Source organism: Crassostrea angulata, chromosome 3 (genome assembly GCF_025612915.1).
Source record: "Crassostrea angulata isolate pt1a10 chromosome 3, ASM2561291v2, whole genome shotgun sequence".
NCBI classification, from domain to species: Eukaryota; Metazoa; Mollusca; class Bivalvia; order Ostreida; family Ostreidae; genus Magallana; species Magallana angulata.
Window position 1 is genome coordinate 51,825,870 of NC_069113.1, and position 20,329 is coordinate 51,846,198.

Consider the following 20,329-nt stretch of genomic DNA (forward strand, 5'->3'; position numbering starts at 1 on the left):
GTTTGTTAATTGTATAAAAAACGAGTTAAATACAGTTGGCTAGAACTATAAAGTCATACCAGTATTCTTCATAAATCTATCTTGCCTGATTTCATTCTATTTTTGATCATCGTCGATATTTTTGGAGTGTGAAATGAAAGAAAAATTGGATTGTATATCAATAAATAGATTGAATTTAATATTCATTTCGGAATACTCTGTACTTTTATAAGTATTTAATAGACACGTGTCAATATCACTGATTCCTCCCACAAATAACCCGCCATTAATTCTTGGAAGCTACGAAACAAGACTTCCGAACAGAGTTAGAAACCACAAATATTGACATAAAAATCTCGTTTAACTTGGTTTGAATTGAGTTATGAATGGAATAATTGTCATAAATAACAATTGGATGAGAATATAGCGTAGAAGGTCAAATGCACTGAAGTGTTTCTGACATTCGGTATGCTTCAAAACACACGGTTTATTTGAACGTATTAATAATAAACTTTGAAGCAGTAGAAATGATAGTTGTGTCTGTCACAAGTTCACCTTTAATTTCCTCTCTTTCTTGCTGTACCATATTTCACGTGTGCATAGGAATGCAATTGATTTGATGATAACTTATAGCTTCCATTCTTTGAATTGACAATTGCCTGAATAGTTTATCATCACTCATTTTTTAAGGTTCCTCCAACAGTATAATCTCTGGTAAATCTTTTCAAGCAATATACATCTTGTGTGAATTTGTTATGAATGATGTTATAAGTAATATTTGGCAAACTAATATATAATTCTAAGTAATATTTGGCAATTATTCAAACTAAAAAAAAATGCTCTATTAGATATGCATCAAACATACAAAATTTTCGTTACAGTGTTAGGTAATTGTATCCTATAATTATATCAGTTAGTTTGTTTTTGCATGTTTTCAATTGTATCTAAACCGCAAACAAATATACTATGTATAATTATAATATAACACCAGTATGTCAAACAAGTAAACTAATTTAATTTGTCATAATTGTTTTTTTTTTTCTAAAATACAATTAATTAAATATAGCATTATATACATGTATATCAAAATTATGAATGTATTCAATTAAATTCAGTTCATTGGCATCACCACGTTGGCATACAGTCAAATAAAATCAAATATGATACATATACTATCATGTTTAGTATCTTTATGGTTGAACACAATTTCTTTAAGAGTGGTGGGTTGTCTCAGCCCTGTTAGGGTACATCGCCCTTCTTTATACAACACCCTCTGTGTACAGGAGATATAGCTACTGGAAAATGTTTAGATGTTGAAGATATTTTGAGGATTGTTTTACGTTTTACTACATACTAAAGTAACATTCAAACTTTAAGAAATGTCTATCCAATTTGTGGACCACCCACTCACCTTAAACAGCCTCATGTTGGAAAGTATTGGGCGATTTGGACGTTCATGTTTTCACATGAAACTTACAGGAAATTTGAAATATTGTTAAAATATAGCTGTAGGTTTGTTCATATGAAATATCCAAAGTTTTTTTCGGGGTAAACGGAAAGAAGAAGAAAACCCCATATCACTATATAATTTAATTCTGGTTGTAACGCACTTTCTGATTGGCTAAAAAATTAGTTTATATCGTATAAAGAATGTTGCCTACGTCATAGTAAGACTAACGTCAAAAACGTATCAATACGCCTGGCGTTACGTTTGAATTTTGTACAAATTTACGTCATTTTAAAGGTCAAATGACCGTTTTTATCTAAAATGAAAAGTAAAAAAATTGAATTATAAGCAATGAATTCAATATTTATTAGTTTTATACGATATAAAATGGTTTGAAACAGTTTACGCTTTTTACGATTTATAAAGCGTAAACTGTCCCAAACCATTTTATATCGTATAAAACAAATGAATATTGAATTCATTCCTTAAATAGAAAGCAAAACTGTCAATAAAAGTTTGACCTACATCTATGTTATGTATGAAAAATTATTAAACATAGAAACCTGAAAAAATCTAATGCGACGTAATGACACCAAATCCATTGTTCAGTGCATTTTGAAGATTTTGAAATCAGGCAAAAAAATTATCGATTTCCTGAAATCACGTCAAACGATCTAACAATGTGTCGACAGCCAGGCTTCAGATTTCCACATGTTTGATTTTTCAGTCAGTTTGACAAACACTGGTAATGATCTAACTGGACATACCATCATTTCATTCAGAACAAGACTTGATACGCGTCAGTACTTGTTAGTGTCCGCTTTCTGTAAATTTTAGGGAGTATCGTGAAACAAAGGCTACATAAAGCAGGGATGATGATACTAATTGTTAATAGTTGAATTTGAATTGATTATATGCGTCAAAATTTGTATGGTTGCAATATTATTTGTCAACGTCATATTTTCGTTTACGTAGAATTTTTTTAAACATAATCAGCGGCACATTTCAACAGTAAACACGTGTTCTTCCATACTGTTTCTCACAATTGTTGATTTGAAAATTCCAATTTAGTCAAAATGCCAAATTTTATTTTACAGAAAAAAACATTTATGGGATACGAAAGCCCATTGAGCTGATTATCATAGGTAAAAAAATTATTTTTTTCGCGAATAAACGCGAAACTTTCGCGATATAACGCGTTTCGAGAATAAACGCGAAACATTTACGAATAAACATCTAACTTTCGCGAATAAACGCGAAACTTTCGCGAATGAACGCGTAACTTTCGCGAATTAACGCGTAACATTTGCGAATAACGCGTTACTTTCGCGAATAAACGCGAAACGTTCGCGAATGAACGCGTAAATTTCCCGAATGAACGCGAAACTTTCCCGAATTAACGCGAAATTTTCGCGAATTAACGCGAAACTTTCGCAAATAACGCAAAACAATTATATAAATATTGTAATTTCATACAAAACTTTTATGAAGAAATACGATTGAAAACAAACACATTCTAAGTTTTATATCATAAAATACTTATTATTCATTATTATTATAATATGCGTATTACGTTGATTTATGAAGACAACATTATCTTTTTTACATATAGATATTAATAAATCTTATAAAACTTTATATGAATTTTTATATGTGTTCCAAGTAGATAATAAGTGTGAGCATCATATTACGTTTTTCATTTGTTCGCCGACCCTGTGTTCGAACAGGCATTCATTGATATCTTATTCTATAAAATTGATATAAATTCAACAGCCAATCTTATTAGTCCCCTACCAGTTTTCACCGGAGGGGACTTTAGCTTTTTTTCAAATGACATATGTGATAAATTTAAAGGAAAATTTTCGTCATCTAGATTTGAACAATAGCTTAAAAATTACAATTCACAATTTGACTTATCTTTCTGCTATTAAACTATACGTTAATTTATTTCGCGGCGATATAACATATATTATAACGTTTTCAACAATGACATCCTTTAAATTCTAAAATAATATTTAATAAAACGTTTAATTTGAATTAAAATTGTTATAATTAAAATATGTTGCTGCCTCATTTTTAATAATACAGCGCCCATTATAATGTAAAAAGCGCGATGCATTATGCTAAGATTTGAAAGATTTCCTACGTTTGAAATTGTATTAATTTGTATAAGGTTAAATCTAATTCATTCACATCTTTATATAATATTTTGTTTCATCTAAATTAATATATTTGTTTTCAGTAATTATTCTTCATAGGGGTTCTTCTATAAAATAACAATATTTATATTTAAGTTTCGCGATTCTTCGCAAAGGTTTCCCGTTTATTCGCGAAAATAACGCGTTATATCGCAAAAGTTTCGCATTTATTCGCGACAGTAACACGTTATATCGCGATAGTTACGCGTTTATTCGCGAAACTAACTCTTTTATTTGCGAAAGTTTCGCGTTTATTCGCGAAAGTTACGCGTTATATCGCGAAAGTTTCGCGTTTATTCACGAAAGTTACGCGTTTATTTGCGAAAAAAAATTTTTTTTAACCTACGAAAATGAGCTCAAAGGGCTTTCGTAATGGGAAGACAATACAGTTTAATTGACAATATTTTCTAGAAATTGGAAAAGGAAAAAAGTTCGCATTGAGTCAATAATGATGATAAAAATTGATTGAAAACGAGATTATCATTAGTTCGTTAGTCACCAAGATTTTATGGTTTAACATTTCGACGAATCCTATCTAAAATTTGGTTATATAAGTTCACTAGAAAATTGTACGGCGTTAGAGGAAATGCGTCACCATAAGTGGTAATGATTGCGGTTTTTATTTTAGAATCATCAAATCATTTGTTGTGGTTTTCATTTTTACTACAATCGGAAGGATTGCGTTGCGCTCTTCATACTTGAACAGACTACTAATGATTGACGAAATGCACTTACTCTTTTATTATAGCGTACAATTTACATATTTGTATTAAAAGCCCCATTCATTCACTTTTTACGACTTGTTTACGAAATTGTCACTTTTTCAAAGTACTATATTCTATAATGAATGGTCTCGATTGTTCAATCGTTTGACCGAATATATATTTTACCTATCTGTACCTGTTCTTCGTTTAATAGAATATTATAGATACTAAAGATTACACGAATCATTAATTTCTCTCTTGTCTTTTTTAGGTGGTAGGAGTATAGAAAAGCGTTGATTTCCTCTTCGTATAGAATAATTTTATACTTTTTTTGGATGAAATTCATATACCAGGAGTCAACGAAAGAGAAAAAAAACATTGCATTTTTGCCATGTTTTCTTGTCATGTAAGTATATCCTTTCAACATTCCTCTACTTATTCTTTATAAACGATCTTCTACAAGAACTACAAAATCAAAAACCCAAATACTGGAATTCACAGCATTAGATCTTCAAATCCAGCACTTGCAGATGATATTTCCTGTATAGCCTTATCACCACGAGGTCTTCAAACCCTTCTCAACACAGCTTACGACTTCTCTATTCGATGGCGATTCAAATTTAACGCAAGCAAATCTAATGTTCTACATTTCTCTCCAACAGGCATCAACAACAATTCTCTTTCCTGGAAACTTGGCCACGACACCATTAAATTTTCAAAATCATATAACCATCTTGGTACTCTTCTAGATGCTAAGCTTGACCCAACAGAAAGAACAGCAAAAGCATGCAGAAAAGGTCAACAAACGTATTTTGCTCTCAAAATAAGTGAACACCTCAATCCCGCAACTCTTTCCAAGCTTTACAAACGGATTGTTCTTCCTAGTGTTCTGTACGGTAGTGAGCTATAGTGTGACCTTAAACAGAAGGACAACCGCGCTTTGGATGTATTTCAGCACTTCATATGTAAACACGCCATGAATCTTCCAAAACATACAAGATCAGATATGTGCGAGTCAATCTTTGGACGTTTACCAATAGCCTCCGAAATTGACAAACGTAAATTACAGTTCTTTGACCGTCTTTGTTTAATGGACACAAAATGCCTCAAGAAAAAGATCTTTCGTCATCGCCTTTTTTCATACCTCGATTCTCCAAACTGCAAACACTACGGCTTTATTCCCGACATAATTCACCTTCTGGATAAATATAATCTGTTGGAACATCTGAACTCGTATCTATAAAATGGATTGTTTCTAAATAAACTTGAATAGAAAAAGATTGTTAACTCAGCTGTGTTTTACCACTTTACACCTTCCAGATCAAACCGCATGCTCCGAGACAACGACTTTACTGAAGTTAGACATATAACTGGGAACAGCAGACCAGACTGGATATGGAAAATTCCTAGCGACGTTCAGGAAGTTACCCTTTGTAAATTTATTGTTAAACTTTGGATTCTCCAAGACCATCCCCCGCACATCTGCAGTTTATGTCAAAAATTGTTCACAATGTTTTTGAACATGTTTCTACTTCTTGTGATGGAACTTATTTATTTAGAGAAGCCTGGTGGCAAACTGTTATAGAAAATTTCGACATTAACTTATCTACTGACCTATGTGGACTTAGTAATAACGACCTCTGTTTGTTTCTGTTTGGCGCAAACTCACTCCCAGGCCTTTCATGTACAGATTTTTATTTATAGTGTGCACCTTCTTATTTTCCGCCTAATTAGGGATGCAGCAGCATGTTATTATAGAATGTCACGTGTAACATCCTGTCCATACACATAAATGTCACAGGATTACAGTGTCATATAAATAATAATATTTCATATTTTGGTATTGCCTTATAGAGTGTGTACACCTGTAAACTTGTTGGTAATTACGTATTATATGTACTGGATCTTTGCACCATAGTAGACGTAAATTATCTCGTTTTCTCTACAATTGTCTATATGTTTGTATTATTGTAAATATGTTATGATTACCTCCTTTGGGAGGAAAGAAAGAAAGAAAAGAAAGAAAGAAAGAAAGAAAGAAAGAAAGAAAGAAAGAAAAAACTATACTTGTTTTATCACATAGACAGACTGTTTTGTTGGTAATTTATATAATCAAACCATAAAATGTTTTATTATGTGTTAATCAGTAATGTCTTATTAATTAACACAGTGTGTATTTTCCCTGTTAAAATTAAACTAGAACGATGGGCTAGATTTTTTTTATTATCGTACATTATGCATATGCAGTATCTAAGACTCGCATGTACGTATGTTATGTGCATTTCTTAGAGACTGGGGTTTTATTTCAGAAAGTCATGACAATTGCTACAAAATCTAAAAAATTGCTGATTTGCTATGAAGATATTCTAAGTTCTATAATTTAGAAAAATCATTCTGCAACATTCTCCAAATGTTACCAGTGTATAAATATTTAAAATCGAATGAATGTAATTCATTTAGCAAAAAAGTATGGAGTTTGTAGAATCTGTTGATCTGTCAATGTTTCTACGTGCAAAAATTAAAACCACGGACATTTTTTAAAACATTACACCAAGTGATCCTTTGGCGATAACGTCAATTATTGAGAAGATAAAATCAAGAATGCTGGTCTGACCTAGCAAAAGTCATAATTATATACATCATCTTTCAAAACTAATACTTGGTGTATTAAACAGAATGATGTTCAAGTGCAGATATACTAAGCCACAAAACATTTGATACCGTTGAATTCTGTTTCGCGATTCCCCAGGCACCCGCGGATTTAATTTGCAATAACCTTAATTTGTTATATCTCTTTAACGAATTCTTAATATCAATTAGTATAACGAATTCGCATTAAACAATTTTTCACCATCACTACTAGGTGTGCTTATTAATGTTTAAAATCAAAACGTCTTTTCAAGAGGTAACTTATTGGAATTTAAAGGATTTATATTGAGACAAATACTGACGAAAAACTAAGTCAATTACATATTTTGTTTGAACTCTTAAGCAATTCGTAATCAAGGATAAAAATACCGCTATGCTTCAAATCGTAAGTTCCCTATATCCGAAAATTTGTTGTACTATGGTTCATTATTACAATAAAAAATTGTTCAAGTTAATGTTTAAAAATTTTCCTAGCTGGACATACACAAATTCGTTATACCAAGGATAAGTGTATTATCGTGTTCATTCTAAATGAATTTACGGTACAAGGTAAAACTCATTTCGGAAGGGGGTGGTTGGATGAAAGCTATTTAGTTTTCTCTTCCATATCGTTCATAAAACTATTTAAAGAAAGAAAAACCATCTTCTAGATTGCTGTAACATGTGTTAAAAGAGAAGACACTAGTATTGATTTTAATGTGCGTAGAACTTTGTGTTAATGCCCAACTAATTTTCATCAATATTCAAGAATACTATCAACTTTGGTTTCCGCCACGTATTATTTCACTGCCCATTGACACGATTGTAGATTATTTGAAATGACATAATATGAATTGTGATGAGATTCCATTTGCCTTTTTGGTCTCCCAATTCAACATGTCTGCAAACAATAGGCTGCTGAATAATGCAGGCGTGTCTACCTTATCGTTTTCCTTAGCAACATGGCTTCCATTGTGTGCATCCTGTTTCGCTAATGTGGAATTAGATACAGCTTCATCCTTTGTGCACCAGGAACTGGACAACTCTACTCTCTGTCTATTTGTGTGTTGTTATCAAAGTGACATGTGTAAATACACAGTTTATACCGATCGAAGCTGCATTGATCTCTGAGTGTATAAAGCAGTAACCCGCTTCTTATAAAAAATATATCTCCGTGTGTTTGCTGCGCCCGACAGATCGTATTAGTTCTGTCTTGCATATAGAAGTCATTTGATGGAGAAAAGCAATGATATAGAGCGGAGTGCCACTGTTGTGTAGGTAGGGGAAGAGAGTCGGCCAAACATCACGGTTAGTGAGTACTCCTTGTGATCCGTGACAGATCGTAGGGCGCTCTGACTTCACCATCCTTCGGGTTTCTAAGTCTAGAGCTGACTGGGATTCTTACCAATTGAGACCTGCGTCTTTCTGAATCAATAACACTTCTACAGAGAGTTGAAAATTGACAGGTATATAATCTTCTAATCAATGTGAAATTCAGGGAAACAACAGCGTCCGTCATTCGAGTGAAGCAGTGGGCATTTCAACATGTTCGATTAGCACTTCAGCTAATTCCCCGACTCTCTTCGCTATTCAATACCTGTCTTGTTTGATCAACATGCACGCTATATACGCTGGGGGGTCAACTCCCACCCCGTCCCCACGGGTCCACCGGAAACAGTTCGGCTATGGACGACCCGTGATGCCCGGATATTCTTTCCCTCACAAACAGGCCTCTCCGGTCCATCATAAAAGTGCTTCAAAAGACTCGAACGATTCTGCTTCGAAGGAAACCAACTTTCGGGACGCTATCCCTGCGATGTGTACGGCTCTGGCCTGTGTGTGCTTTGTCTGTAACATTATTCTTCCAGGACTAGGTAAGAAACGTATATATCATGAAAATATCCTGTCATTTGTAAATAATTTATATTTTGATTATTGCAAAATTTTCTACTGTATCTTTTCAATAATTGATTTGCAAAATAGACTGCAAAGTGAAAATAACTCAACCAATGTCTGCTTATAAGTTCAGCGACGCTTTAAACACATTTTCCTTCAAATATTGAAACCAGAAAATTTATTTCGAATTCATCAATTTTATTTTTATATGTTTATATCTAAACTTGTAACAGGTACTCTATTGTATATTGTACTTTACCCCTAATTAACTTCGTTTTAAAGACAACATCTTAATCATTAAACGTATTTATCCAGACACTGTCTGATAAGATTAAATTGTTTTCCAACAATTATTGACAGTAAAACCATTTTTCTATTCTTATTTCCCCCAAAATAGCGATGGAATAGAGCCTTGATCAGAAAAAAATGCCGTGATAGTGCTTAGTTGACACATTTCTTTATTTATGTCAGACATTTCCGATTAAAATAGATATTTACGATCCGCTCCATTTCCTCTGTTCTTATTTAACAAAATAATTAATGGCGACTGGGAGACAGCTCAAGCATAGGATGGGTGACAAGACTTCCTTTCCCGTAATTGAGTGCTGGAGATGATGGAGAAGAAACCCGTCATCGACCAAGATACTGTGCATTATTTATATAGTGCTGGGGAATTTCTTAAGAATTCCAATGACCCAATATATTAATCTATCACGTAACAACAGGGAGTTTCATAGAAGGAATTGGTCTTTTGAGTGTGGTTGGTTGTATTTTCCCCTTGAGTGGTGACCTATTTTATAAAGGTACTAAGAAATAAACCTTTGTGATAAAAAGAGAATCTTTAGACAGACCATGCTGGATAAATATTGCTGAAAATTAAAAAAAGTTTGCAAGTAATGTCGTCAAACGTTCGATAATTAAGAAGTCGATAAAACAAATACTAATTAGAGGTCGTGCTATAAAGAAAATGTTTTGGGGACCCTGTAAAGTGGGTTGTTCTTTAATTTCTTTCAGGTGTATTTACTTTGCAATTGATACTTCGCAATCAATGGAATCTCTAAATTTAAGTGGTTTATATTTGTGCACGTGCTTTTATAATAAGTGACTTCATAAATCTGCGCGAATAGTCAATATTCTGGAAATGAGTTCAAGATGTGTTTGTAAATATTCCGACTCTCACGTAGATACATGTACATGTATAATGCTTCAACTTGGCATGTTGCTCGTATCTGTTGACACTTCCAGTGCTAAAACTCTGGACGTATTTTGTATCTGTTGAGCAATGTATGTGTTGACCAGTACTAAAACTCTGTATGTGTCGTGTATCTGTTGACCAATGCTAAAACTCGAGATGTTTACCAGTGACAGAACCTTGTCTGGTTCTACCAGTGACAGAACCTTGTCTGGTTTTACCAGTGACAGAACTTGGTTTTACCAGTGACAGAACCTTGCCTGGTTTTACCAGTGACAGAACCTTGTCTGGTTTTGACAAATTTCTCAGAGTTGGTCCTATGGACAGATCTCTCAAACCGATCATACAATGACCACAAATGTGAAGAATAAATTAAAAGGCATTGTCGTTATATTTCACAGTCAATCTGTTCATGTGCTAATCGAATTAGTGTGCATTATCAGCGTTACAGCGTTTGGTGTTGCATAATTAGTTAAAGTTTAGTTAAAGTATAGACCTTATTCAGGAAAGCAATTGACAAAATTTAAGAGAATTCTTTAAAGTTCACGAGCGTGGAGTCAGTACCAGGTCACTGAGTCAGTCAGTATAATTCTACACATGGCCATCACTATGTGTTACATGTTTTTATAGTCACTTGTCTAGAGTTGTTTTTCTTTGGATTCTTGTACTATAAGTCAAGCTACACGGGGTAAAACCATTCAATCACGACAGGGCGGCTAATTATTGGTAGATTATAGAAATGTCCAAATAAGGAATGTTATTTTCTTCTGTATATTCTAGGAGAAAATATCTGAGCAATTGCTCAATCAAACAAAGAATAATAATTGGAGAATTTCCAGTAACTATAGATAATCACTCGACGTATATGAAATTATATTATGTGAAACATCTTGTAAAATCTGGATCGATTTTAGACTGACAGTGGACATCTGTGAATCGACAAACAGCTTAATATGAAGATATTTGACCCAAGACCTAATACCCACATTAATCAAAGTACTGTGTCCCATCAATAGAGACAAAACAGTGTTAATTGAATTTGTCCTCTCTCTCTCTCTCTCTCTCTCTCTCTCTCTCTCTCTCTCTCTCTCTCTCTCTCTCTCTTAACTTGACAGCTGAGACTATAGGCAACATATTGACAGAGGAGACGATATTCGTGACATCTGTTATTGATAACACTTAAACATATAGACCTTTCTCGTAATATATCAAAATTAATGTCGTTTACCTTTTTCCTGGAAAAAATATCTATATGGCCATAAAACTGTTACCCCAGTAACAGTTATATATGCAGAATATACAGCTCACCTCAAAAAACCCTGAATGTGCAATTGAGGGGTTTTGGTTACCGACATTTATTAGGATTCATCTTGACACCACCACTTTTTGCTTACTTCATCTGTTTCAGTCCGTTTATTACATAAATACACAATCTGTTCTTGCTTAAGTTGGGGGTCTTGTGTCAAGAAGTGTCAGATTAGATAAGTTTTGCACTTCTGGTGTAGTTCTATTTGGGGTTCCCTCTGAAGAGTAATTCATAACAGTAATAATTATACGCTATTTTTGTGCCACTTCACTGTATGATTTTTGCACCAAGAATACTTATTCTGTTAACCATGTCTATGCATAAGTTGATTACATTTGTCATTGTAGAAGAAATATCTCTGAAATAACTCTTCCTGTTGTTTTAATTGATTGTTACAGAACAAGACTTATTTTATCTCTAGTCTTGTCATTTAGGTCATTGTATGTAGATCCAACAATGATCAAGATTCTTTACATCTTCCGTTGTATATAATCTTATTATCACTAAGCTTAAGGTTTTTTAGGGCTGGAAATTTCCGTCAGATTCTATGAAACTATGCAGTGGACATGTTACCAATGATATGTATTTTTAAACATATTGAATATGAGTAAATATCCTTGCAATGATATAAATATAACTAAATGTTAGTTTTGCAATGAACCAATAACTTGAACCATTCAAATTTGATTCACATTAACCCTCGTGGAACAGTTCAGTGGAAGTTTAGATCACAGACCCTTGTAATATGTAGTTCCAGCTATAGAAACAAGTTTTGTTTAAAAAAAAAACCTACACATTGTATATATCCTAAAAAAAAAAATACAAAGTCAGAAACACAAAAGTCTGCGTTATAAGTGACCGCTTCGATATTTTCATTTTATTATCTCACCTAAGGAATACTAGTGGTGTGGGCAGCATTAACTCAATGTTCATCTTGATGTAGCACCTGCACTGTCGATCGTATGATTATTTACACTAAATTTACTATGTTTATCCTTTTAATCAACCCTGGTGCTTCTGTAAAACTTAAAAGAAATGAGGGTCGGAAAAGGTCGCAGCCAATACAATAGATATGTACATGTATAAGCATACTGCTGAAAGCCTTTGGTCCACAAGTCTGGTTACAGCGCGGAAACGGGTTTCTTAACCGTAAAAATGCAACATTAGGATGCTTTTAAAAAATTATAAAGCATAGTGGTAGAGAGCAGGTGGTAGACACTCGAAACAGATACTGAAAAGAACATTTCGGCCAGGCATGCAAGTACAAGTACGCATTTAAGGCCAACAATCGAAAAAGATATCTTTTCTTAATATTTTTTTATTTAGTACACGCTACTATATTCTGTCGTGGTTAGTTTTAAGTAAATATCGGTACTGATGATGCTTCAAGAAAACTAGAATATTCGCTAGGGAACAAAAAATGATTTAAAATGATGTTCTGCAAAAGAAACTGCATTTTTCATAATGGAGAAATGCTGTAATCTTTCAGTATGCATATGCAGGCTTGATTCATCTTGGAAATTAACCCAGCCACTGATTTTATTGCACGAGATGTATTGATCACAGTTGACTAATTTGTAATACAGCCCCAAGGACTTGCAGATCAATTATTCTGCAAACGACATTAAATGGTATTTATACAAATGCTCTCCTCCATGTTTGGTATTGTTTGGTTTCCTTGCGAATCTCCCCTTTCTGTATTTATTGAACTTATGAGTGCGATAGAAACATGCAAAAAGGAGTATGTTTGAAAAAGTATTTCCCCAATCAACAAAAAAAGAGCATCGTCGTCCTTATGCGGCTGCTCCGGCCAACAATGATTGGTTAGATTTCCCTGTAGAGTGACGCGGCCATAGTTATAGGAGTCATGTCACACAAACCTCAAGAACAATCTCTGAATAATCAGAGCAAGCGAAGAGCAACAAGGAACAAGACTCACATTACAGAGAATAATATAAAGTCATTATATCTCAATGTGATTAATTTTTGGTATCATACAATATACTAGTACGTGTATAAGGAAGGTGTCCTGTACTTCTCAATTTATTCATGAGAGAGACCAATTAGGGAGTGGCTGTATGGTGATATGGTAATGTTCGGCCACTTAACCAAACAGTAGAGGACTCCATTAAACTGTTATTTTGCATTATTTTACAGCAGCCTCTAACGATATCCGACTTTGGCCTCAGTCTTTTATTCTTTTCTAACGAGGGGAGGTAACGTGTCTAAAAATGGAATCCAGACTGTAATTATTTAAAGATAAACTAACAGCACGCGATGGCAAGTTCATTCATTGATAGTTAATAAAGTTATTATAAAACATAACAGAAATGATTCAATTAATATATTATGAAAATAATTTGTTATGACCTCCCTGTGCAAAGATAATTTCAATACCTGATTTTTCATCAATTAGAGAAAATATTGACATGACTGCAGATAAGCTTAGTGGGCCCAAGTGGGAGAAATGTATTTCCTTTGAAACAACCAAACTATTGACTCAAAATCCATTTTTATAAAACATTTAATTTCAAGTTTTATTTTTTACAAAGTCCACCGTCACAAAAGTATTTACGAATTTATATTTCTTTACATCGTACTCTCCCTTTATGCATTTACTGTGCTGATATAAAGAGAGACCCGTCTAACGAGCAAGCATCATATTTGACTTTAATTCATAATTCTTTGGTGATATGTTCATTTGTGGATTACGGGTACACTTAGACTGGACTACAGGGAATTCATGTTAAGTAAGATCGATCCACTGACGTCGACGTCTTTACAACATTTCTCTTTGCAATGTGTAGTTATTACTGACATCATTAAAATTTTACTTGAGCCATTTGTAGTCAACATGTTTTATTACTAGTACTCTACAATAACATTACAGAAAAACTACATAGTTGTATTTAATGTATTTAATTCAGTTGTGTGGGTGTTTTTGGGAAGGGGGTGGGGTGTTGTTAGGGTTCAAGTTTGAAAATAAATGCTTTTTGTTGTTTTTTGTGCATAGTCTTGCAATTGGTTTCCTTCCTATTTCAATAGAAGTTAAGCTATCAGGAAATCGGAAGAATGTGCCTGCGTTAGTCAACTGCGCATTTGTATGATATGCGAGAGAATTATCTGTATATCAAACACATGTTAAGTAATTATCGGCAAGGTATTTAGTGAATAGAGGTATTTGCTAATTCAGAAAAGATTTTCTTGAGTGTTTGCTTGTTTAGTTTTTTTACACATGGAAATAAGCAGTTTTTCCATAACCTCTTCTATCATAATTGTCAATACACTACTCAAAAAAAAGTGATAGTAATGGGGTTTTTTTTTAAACCAGGCAAGAGAAGTTCAGGATATTTACATGAATATACTGTCTCCTGTTTTATAACAAGTTGAATTAAGATTATATTTACGTGTCTTTGCAATTATCCTAAGACATGTTATTGTCGCAATTCCATAATTCATCTTTCTGTAACAAAGATTGGAATGTATCCAAGTAAGCCAGCTTGGGTGCATTATGTTTTCTGTAAAACAAACCTATCCATGAATGCGAGTGGGTGTCAACACCTCAGAGGCCATCTTGGACCATTCGTGGGGAAGCTAGGTCATTCAAAATCATCGAAATCACATCGAAACTCTCCGACGATTCTCTGCTTAAAGTTAATGACGATCCGATTTCTCAATTTACAATCACTGCTTTAGAACAATTTCCCCTAATCGTTTTAGAAGTTCTGTTTTGATATATTACACAGCGCTAATGGGGCAATAATTTAGGACTCGTAATCTCTAGTTTCCCCATTAATTACCGTTACTGAGGAATTGGCTTGTTGCTGGAACCATTCGATTAATTGTCTTTTAACCAAATACAAGCTTTATTAAAAACATTACACGGGGATATCCACTCACCAGTGGTTCCTGCCGCTTTCTCTCTCTCCCTGTTTAATTATTGAAGAGGGCAGGAGCCCGGTAATAAGCTTAATCAATAAGTATTTTCACAGAAATAAAAACATTTGCAAAGAACGGCTTTCCTCTTGTGATTTATTGCACATTAATCCCGTTTGTTTCGTGACCAGTGTGCATACTATTAGTTTTATACAGAATCCAATATGTCAGCATCATTTATTTGAAGGACATGAAGTTTTTATGTTTTTGTTGATTATCTTAATGATTTCTCCTGCTATATTCGGCTTTGCAGCCTATCATAAGACGTAGAGCACGAAATAAGGGGTAGTTTCTCTCACAAATAGATATTGTTTTCGATTGCTAGGCAGAAATAATTAAATAGGATGACTGTAGAGATGTTTGATAACATTAGTTCTTTTACTGGTTCTTTTGTTTCGACAACAGCAATAACAAAAGTTTTGAATTTACACGAATGTTCAGTTCATCTCTGAGAGAGGCAATGTTCCGCCATTTTAGATTTCACCAGCTAATATCTGAACATTAGCTTTATGATCATAATGGATATATACATTGAAATATCACTGGATTCCTTAAAAGCCAAAGTCATTTGCCTTCCAGTTTCAAATATTAAGAAAAGCTATCCTCCTGTACACTTCTTTCAACAAAGATGTTAAGGAGCAACCTTGGGTACGTGCCGTCTGTATCTAATTCTTTATGGTGAATGACCTTCCATTTCCTTGCACTTTTACTGTAATCAATTACTAACTATGCTTTCAATCAAAGTATTGACAACCAGTCAGCTTTAAAATAAAGGCTTTTTGAAGACTGTAGAAATAAATAAATAATCGTAGCAATCATCGCCATTCCTTAGGCAAACACCAATTTGCTGTCGACTAGGTTCCACCCAATGTGAAATCAAACATATGTTAAGGTACATACAAAGGTGGAGTCCCCAGGGGCAATAGCTAGAAACCTTTCCACGAATCATCTTATCTTATTATGAAATTAAAAGAAATATTTGCTGTATTGTATAAATAAATCAAACCATGCTTCGGGTGAAGAGAGGCCAATTAACATAGCACAGAGGAGCCATTTTCCTGTCGTTCTTGTTCGGGGCTACCGTTTTGATGTACCTGTACTGCCGACCCGTGTAGAATCAATAAGACCGATGCCAGGTCTCTGTCTTTCTGCGAGGCTGATTGAGACGATTTCCCGCGAATGAAAGCATCCACAAACACATGTAAAGCCTCCGATATCATCACAGGTCGAGCACTGGATTGCGTTAATACTTTATGATCGGATCGGGACGCAACAAGAATGTATCGTATGAAAATGCGGGGTATTTTTTTTGGTTTTATCCCAATAAACCTCATTGTAACATTGGCTGAATCCTAAATGAAACTTTCCACACTATTATGTAAAATGTTTATTCTGTATAGCATTCCAATATTTTACCATTCCAACAGTGTAAGGATTTTCTAAGCAGACAGGAGTGCTATCAAAACAATAGATTTCTGGACGATTTCTTCCAGAACTGTGCCCTCTCATACAAATCTACAAAAATATTTACAAATCTGCGCAATGTTTCAAAGAATGGAGAATTCTTGTGTTACTGCTTCATTTCAAACGCACTCGTTCAGTAATACTTAGTTATGTGAGTAAATTCCTTCTAATTCCAATTTATCTACTGTCATCACACCATTACAAACATGGTTCATTCCAAAGAGTTATTTACCCTGCATGACGCCAAATAAGCAGAATGGTTGGTTTTGTGTTGATACATATATCAAATTCTGAATAAATTGTATTTTCATTAATCGGTCTTTTTGTCTCTCCTCTGTTTATTCACAATTACGCGGAGCTCATCATTCATAAATTAAGAAAGTACAGTATATTTAATTATGTAATTTTGCTGCACAGACTCGTATTTTCTACATTTTGTACATTGTACATAAATATACATTAATGTACATGTATATACATCAGTCATCATACGCGAGTTTAGAAAAAATTATTGGGGGGGGGGGGGGGGTCCGAGGGATATTTGAGTTTTCCCGGGGGGGGGGGGGGGGGGGGATCAGAGGCACATTTTCTTAACCCCCTCCCTAGATCCTTGTATGAGTCATGAATAACTTTGTTAACTTCAATTTCGATCCACTAATGTGTGACATTCTTTGATATGTTACAATGGTAAGGAGATACAGATGATATCGTCAAGGAGATCTTTATTTGGTCAATAAATAAAACTAAGCGATCTGTCTGGAAGACTTCAAATGTCTCCACATCGTCTCTGTATTAAGTTTGTCAATAACAAGGACTGAATTGAGCTCTGTAGCTATGCGGTGCAGTAAACACAGATTGTTGTTCAATTAGATTCCGTAATGCAGTTGTCAGCGCAGGCTATCAAAGATTTCTTGTTGTTACAGTGACGTGCATTGTATCAAAATCAGTGCCCGGGTTAAATCCGAGAGAGGTGATTGTTGAAAAGTTTATTTCATCTCTTTGGTTGTAGTTTACAACAGAGAGTATATTACAAACATATACACAATTTACACTTTATGCGTGAGAAGAGGAAAAAAAAAACAATTACAATGGGTCTGTAAAAATATATATAATATGAAATAACAATATACCTTTTTTATGTAGATAAATAGATAGGAATTAATAACTAGGAGGTTTTGCCTTCTCGTTAACAATATATTTTAATACTGATAAATTTTCACAATAACTTGCTTATGCAGAACTCTTACTATTAGTTTTCATGTAAACAAACCAGCAGTACCTCACGTAACTGTGCCCAGAGGCATGTCAAAGGTAAAAGGCAAATTTTTACCATCAATATTGTGGCACATTATATACAAGATATTCGCGTGTTAGGTAAGGAAGGGTGCTGGATTGATGGAAAAGGTTTTGTTCCGTTAGAGAATATTTTTAAAACAGACTTTAACAATATTTTACAAGTGTATTGGATATTTTTTATTATGTCTGTTGGTGTGATTGGGTCTATTTTTTTTAATACACATACATGTATGTATAGTACAATTATGTTTACTGAATGATGCTCCTCGGTTCAATATAAACCTCATCAGCAAGGATATTTAAGAAAATGTCATTCAATACAGCAACGAGTTGAAGGCATGTAAAACTAGGGTAATTTTGAAGCATCTGGAGTTAATTCCTTTGAGTAACAATGTATTGTTTAAGTCTTCCATTCATCCCTAGAAACTCAAGCCAACAGTCGCTGTTTTATAGACATCTGCCACTTGCAATAAGCTAATAAAGCCTGCATAATGTCACTGTCCACAAAAATCATCAATTATCTTAATGTTAGCAAAACTACTATTTTCTCTCTTGAGTATTGGTTCACGAGTTCATGGAATTCATTTTTCTTTCTCTTCTCGCGGTGAAGATATAATTTTCACATCATTACTGACGATAAATTCAGTCATGATAATACATTTACCTATATTGTAGGGTTTTTTTTTCTTTTTCTTCAAAATTGCTCTGTATCACATGTAGTCTTAAGATTGTTTTATTCCTTCAATGTTTTATCAATATACTCTGAACTTTTATAAATACATGTACGTGTCGTCATTAATTCACTGCCATTTTATTCTGAGCCATTATGACGTCATTTCCTCTTAATTCGCTAGGTACCTTCCTGTCTGGAATGAGCGTCCTCTGTGGTTCCAAAGTGAGGCAAAAGGACACCACAAAATCCAAAGTGGTGCTCGTTAACTGTTGGGTGGCCTTTCTGCAGCTTTTCACCACCATATTTCTCTTGTTAGGTTGGATATGGAGCATTGTTTGGGGAACATTGTTCATTTCCTATACAGGTGAAGATTTCTTGAATAATTGATTGATGTATAACTTTCATATGCCATATGTTCCTATAAAACTAAACTAAGATACTAATTTATTCATGGAATAAATGTCCAAAGATACATGTTAGACCTTAAGGAGGCTGGGTGGTCTTCAAACTAACAATCAGATCCGCCTAAGGTTTATAATATCAGATCCGCCTAAGGTTTATAATATAATCAATACAGTCTAAAAATGACCACGACCATCGAGCTCTCTTAACCCAGACGATGCACAGTGAATGCATGTCACAATGTCCATGTCAGTGTCCTAGTCTATCAAGCTATTCGCCCAAACTGTCTTTTCATTTTGTAGATGAGTTCTACAAGATCAAAGAGAAAGGAATAGAAAAGAGTGACCCTGACAATGTACAAGAACAGCACACTAAGCCCCAGACGTCGCCGGTGAAACAGCGCAATAACACACAAACTAACTCTTCTCCCAAACCCTCAACGAACGCGCAAGTGCAGAGGATTCCGGTGCAACAGACGCAACATCAAGTTCCTTCTACGTCATCAACTGACCATTCCATCATCACTTTACAAGAACTTCCAACAATAAACAATGACAATTCAGTGACGCGTTTGGATCAGCCAATAATGAACGCTAGAACTCGCCATCAAAAGATTCTTAGAAGACAAATGTCTGATCACGATTTGTCTCCCTTCAATTTGACGCAAGAGCAGTTAGAGGACATTATAATTCATGCTGCTCCGGTAACTAGGGGCAACAGAATGACCATAGACGAAGCCCGAGAATCTGGCCCGGAAAAGGGATGAAATTCGTTCTGTATATTCTCAGAGTGACGATGGTGCAATATGTGGAATAATGTACTTCGATATATTTTGTTTACTCTATCAAAAATAAATGTTATTATATTACTACATCCGCTTTAATGGAAGTAAGTGGTTATGACAAAAGGCCCATGGGCTACATTGTTCACATTCAGTTTACAAGAGTCATTACATTGCAATAGAAATACGTTTAGTAAAAAGCGATGTTCATGTCTTTCAGCATAAGCAATGGAGAACCTGCTCGAGATATAATCCACTTTTTAGTAAGATGTCCAGGCGAGCTCAAGTACTTAAAAAGTGGAAAGTTTAAAACGGGTGCATTGACTATCATGCTTGCTTACCGGTGCGCCAGATTTAAAATAATAGATGAATAACAAACAAGACTAATTGCAGTTGCTCTGTATCGAGCATTCCAAGCCAAAATACA

At 34.3% G+C, this 20,329-nt stretch overlaps 1 protein-coding gene across 1 annotated transcript; it reads left to right on the forward strand.

The window, feature by feature from the left end:
* The first annotated feature begins 7,770 nt into the window (after positions 1-7,770).
* LOC128178911 (uncharacterized) lies at positions 7,771-19,992 on the forward strand. Its single transcript, XM_052846332.1, has 3 exons — positions 7,771-8,830; positions 18,901-19,083; positions 19,424-19,992. Exons 1-3 carry the CDS (start codon positions 8,572-8,574, stop codon positions 19,885-19,887), a joined length of 906 nt encoding a protein of 301 aa, XP_052702292.1. The 5' UTR covers positions 7,771-8,571; the 3' UTR covers positions 19,888-19,992.
* Positions 19,993-20,329: the final 337 nt, after the last annotated feature.